The sequence below is a fragment of the Eleutherodactylus coqui genome, chromosome 6 (genome assembly GCF_035609145.1).
Source record: "Eleutherodactylus coqui strain aEleCoq1 chromosome 6, aEleCoq1.hap1, whole genome shotgun sequence".
NCBI lineage: Eukaryota > Metazoa > Chordata > Amphibia > Anura > Eleutherodactylidae > Eleutherodactylus > Eleutherodactylus coqui.
In genome coordinates this window covers 185,312,956-185,316,657 of record NC_089842.1, presented here as the reverse complement: position 1 = coordinate 185,316,657, position 3,702 = coordinate 185,312,956, and the positions used below count along the sequence as shown (strand labels likewise).

At 37.5% G+C, this 3,702-nt stretch overlaps 1 protein-coding gene across 1 annotated transcript; it reads left to right on the top strand.

The window, feature by feature from the left end:
• Positions 1 to 606: 606 nt before the first annotated feature.
• NKX2-8 (NK2 homeobox 8) lies at positions 607 to 2,053 on the top strand. The gene is made up of 2 exons (XM_066605840.1): positions 607 to 1,130; positions 1,359 to 2,053. The coding sequence occupies exons 1-2, from the start codon at positions 977 to 979 to the stop codon at positions 1,835 to 1,837; spliced, it is 633 nt and encodes a 210-aa protein (XP_066461937.1). The 5' UTR covers positions 607 to 976; the 3' UTR covers positions 1,838 to 2,053.
• Positions 2,054 to 3,702: the final 1,649 nt, after the last annotated feature.

The window sequence follows — 3,702 nt, the reverse complement described above, 5'->3', positions numbered from 1 at the left end:
AAAATGTATAAGTAGCTATGGCAAAGTTAGCGTAGAAATATAAACTTGTGTAAAAGAATGATTTTATGTGGCCATAGAAAGTGGGGTGAAAAGATGTACTTTGTATAAAAGCCTATGGTAAAAGAGAGAGAAAAGAATGAAACCAGTAGTCAGAGGAACAAAATAAGTTACAGACGGGCTCTTATCAGGATAATCTGGCCATTTTTATTCCCTCTCAGACAGCTTTTCTTATTCAGAGTGAAAGTAAATATGTCCCTTATCGACAGAAGCACGGCTCTTTTCAACAGGTCCTGGGGAGATAGTGTGAAGGCTGAATTGCTTGTACTATCTCACACAGGGCAGGTGGATGCAAATGAAATCTGGGTAGAAAACATCCTGAATAATGCAAAATGAAAGATTTCTATCAGCTGACCATCACCCATCACGAATTCTCCATAAAAGTGAATCAATCATTTTAGTTATTTAATTTGTGGTTGTAATTCACTTTGATGCATCCCTTAGTTACACTGAAGAAGGAAGGGGGGAAGGGTCATTTTAGGAGGGGAATGTTGGTCACTGCATGCCACCCAGGATGTTATTCACAAGTAACAATTCCCATTATCTGTTCCCACTTCGGGCTAATCAGACAGAATATGTAAAGATGAATCTTGTTTCCTGTTGTCATTGGGAGGTAAGGGTTATCTCTAGGGAGGAGTGAGGATAAGTGGAGGTAAGAGGAGGGGGCTTCTATTCCCATTAGGGTCTTAAGCACTTAACTCATTCTGGTACTTAGCTTCCTGTAGACTAGGATGGTGTGAAAGCGGTTAGTTTATGTTTGTGTGTACGTGGGGTGGGATGTTTATATAAACAGCACCTCTCTGTAAGTGACACTAATATTTGCCAAGACTGGAGAGAAGAAGGAGCAAGGTGTGGAACCAGAGCTAGGCCACCATACCCTACATTTCTCACAGACTTCTGGCTTGTTCCTTCTACTGAGATGTCCTCTTCCAGTAGACTCAGCTTCACCGTCAGGAGAATTTTGGATTTACCGGAATATGATGGCAATGTTATCCCAGCAGACCCATCCTTGAGTTTCAATGGGAGCTCTCCTTACCCAGACTGGATGGAGAATGAGAGAAACCATTACTTATGTAAGTCAAAGCAGTTTTTTTTTTTTAAGTTCAATATGCATCGAATATTTCAGTTTTACTCAAAACATGTTGCGTTTGTGGCAGAATGGTGTTACTTTTCAGTATTTATATATTATTAATATCTACAGTAATTTATTTAAACTTATTTTGGGGGTATTATGATTTTCTCAGCTTCTTCTTCTGGATTTTTGTTCGAGTTTGTATTGAGTTTTTTCTTCACTTTACCAGCTTCCGATGAGAGTGGCTCAGAGACAACTCTAGCAGACACCATGCAGAGGGCTGAAAATGCATCTGAAACAGAAGAAAAGAAGAAGAAAAGGAGAGTCCTCTTCTCCAAAGCCCAAACCCTAGAACTGGAGAGGAGATTTCGCCAACAGAGATATCTCTCAGCTCCTGAAAGGGACCAACTAGCACATATACTGCAACTCACCCCAACCCAGGTGAAGATTTGGTTCCAAAACCATAGATATAAGATGAAGAGAGCTAAACCTGAGGTGAGTGGCACTCCTCCACCACTACTGAAGCACGTTGTGGTCCCAGTACTGGTTAGAGATGGAAAGCCTTGTCATACTTGCTCTCCAGTCAGCTCTACAGACAAGATGCCCATTTTTCCCACATTGCCACCTACAGGAGCATTTAGCTTTGTCCACAGCTATCACCATAGCCAACATCTACCTCACCCGTCTAGTTTATCCTGGAGATGGTGACCAATGAAAAATCAAGGTGATCTCAAGAACTTATTAAAAGGTTAGGTGGAATGCCATAAGACTCAAAAATCCTCATGCACATAAACCTGGGCCCAAAAGGTCTTGTTCAGGAAACTGCAACATGGATTGCTGTAGTTTTATCAGGTGATAAACTCTGAACGAAAGGTTGTTACTATCAGTATTAATAGTAATGTATTTACTACTGTGCCTGTAAATAGTGAGACATTTGTATTTGTGTACATAGAAATGATATAATGTTTTCATGTCCATTTTAATAGCGAATTAAATCTGTTTTAGTTCCTGTGATCCGTGTTTGTATATATCTTCAATCAATAGATAAGTGAGAGGCTTCACAAATACCTAGGTTTTCTCAGAACATCCTATGTTTTCAGTATGAATAACACTGAGGAAACATCTATGTGGTTCTAGTATTACAACTACTGTATTTAATATGATTTATGCTCTGAGGCTGAGGTAGTTATGTGGAGCAGAAATTGCACATTTTCAAATGTTTTACCACACGGGTTAGAAAACCATACTTGCTAAAGAGCAGTCCATGATTCTTCGGGTCCTTTTACACGAAGCGATAAATCCATCACATGAGCGAATAATATCATAGTTCGCTCATTCGCTCGTGCAGCTTGTTTATGCAAGCAAGTAAATTGTTTGCAATTTCATTTGGAATTGCATTCGCAAATCGTTCAGTCATTCACATTCTCTGCGACAAACGAGTGATTGATTATTTATATGCCTGCACAAAATGAATGATGAACGAGAAGCGAATGAATTCTCGTTCGTTGTTTAGTCATTGGGTGTGTTTATACTAAACCATTATCATTCAATTTCGCACAATCCAACGATTTTTTAAACGATAATCCCTCCATGTAAAAGGACCCTTATCAATTGTAGTAGCACCAGTAAATGTTCTGTTCTTTTCTGTTCTGTGTTTTATTCTCTTTTTATGTTTCAGGCACTTGTTTGCTAGGGAAACATAATGTAGACTACATAAAAGTTTTATAAATAAGATAAAAGTTCTTATAAATATATAAAAAAGGTTTGGCCAATTTTTTTTTCCAGTGAACTTCCTTTTTGAAATGGACATTTAAATACATGATATCCCTCAGATGGCCCTCAGTGGTTCTTCTAAAATCTCTTCTATTTTGAAATCACTGCAAATCCAAAAAATGTTTACCTTTATTTTGGATTAATTTCTTACAGCTTCTGACAAATTAATGCAAACAATTTATTTTCCTGGAAGTTTTTGCTATGTTGTGTTACTATAAACCTGATTAATATACATAGAATATGTCACTAAATGCCATTAAGGTCTGTAAAACCAAATTTTCTCCTTAAAATAGATAGATATACATATTATATATAAATAGAGTTTTTTGGTCAATTAACAAAATGTAAAGTGAATGAGCAAAAGAGAAATCTAAATCAAATCAATATTTGGTGTGACTGCACTTTCCATTAAACGAAGCATGAATTTTTCTAGGTACACTTGCACACAGCTTTTGAAGGAACTTGGCAGGGAGGTTGTTCTGAACATTTAGAACTAATAACAGATCTTCTGTGCATGTCAGTTTGCTCAAATCCTTTCTTCTGGTTCTTCATGTAATCCCAGACAGACTGGATAATGTTGAAATCAGGGCTCTGTGGGGTCATATCATCACTGCCAGGACTCCTTGTTCTTATTTATGATAGTTCTTAATGATATCACCTGGATGTTTGGAGCTGTCCTGTGCAGAATAGATGTGGATCTAATCAGATACTTTCTATTTGTGAAAAAATGTTACTTTTAGACATTTCCTTCACACCTGCCTTAAATTTTTATACAGTACTGTACTCTCTCTCTCTCTCTC

Excerpts from the sequence above, each read along its gene's own strand:
- NKX2-8 (XM_066605840.1), top strand. The coding sequence starts at position 977 with ATGTCCTCTTCCAGTAGACTCAGCTTCACCGTCAGGAGAATTTTGGAT. Across the intron at positions 1,131-1,358 it reads TGAGAGAAACCATTACTTAT|CTTCCGATGAGAGTGGCTCA; the intron begins GTAAGTCAAAGC and ends TCACTTTACCAG.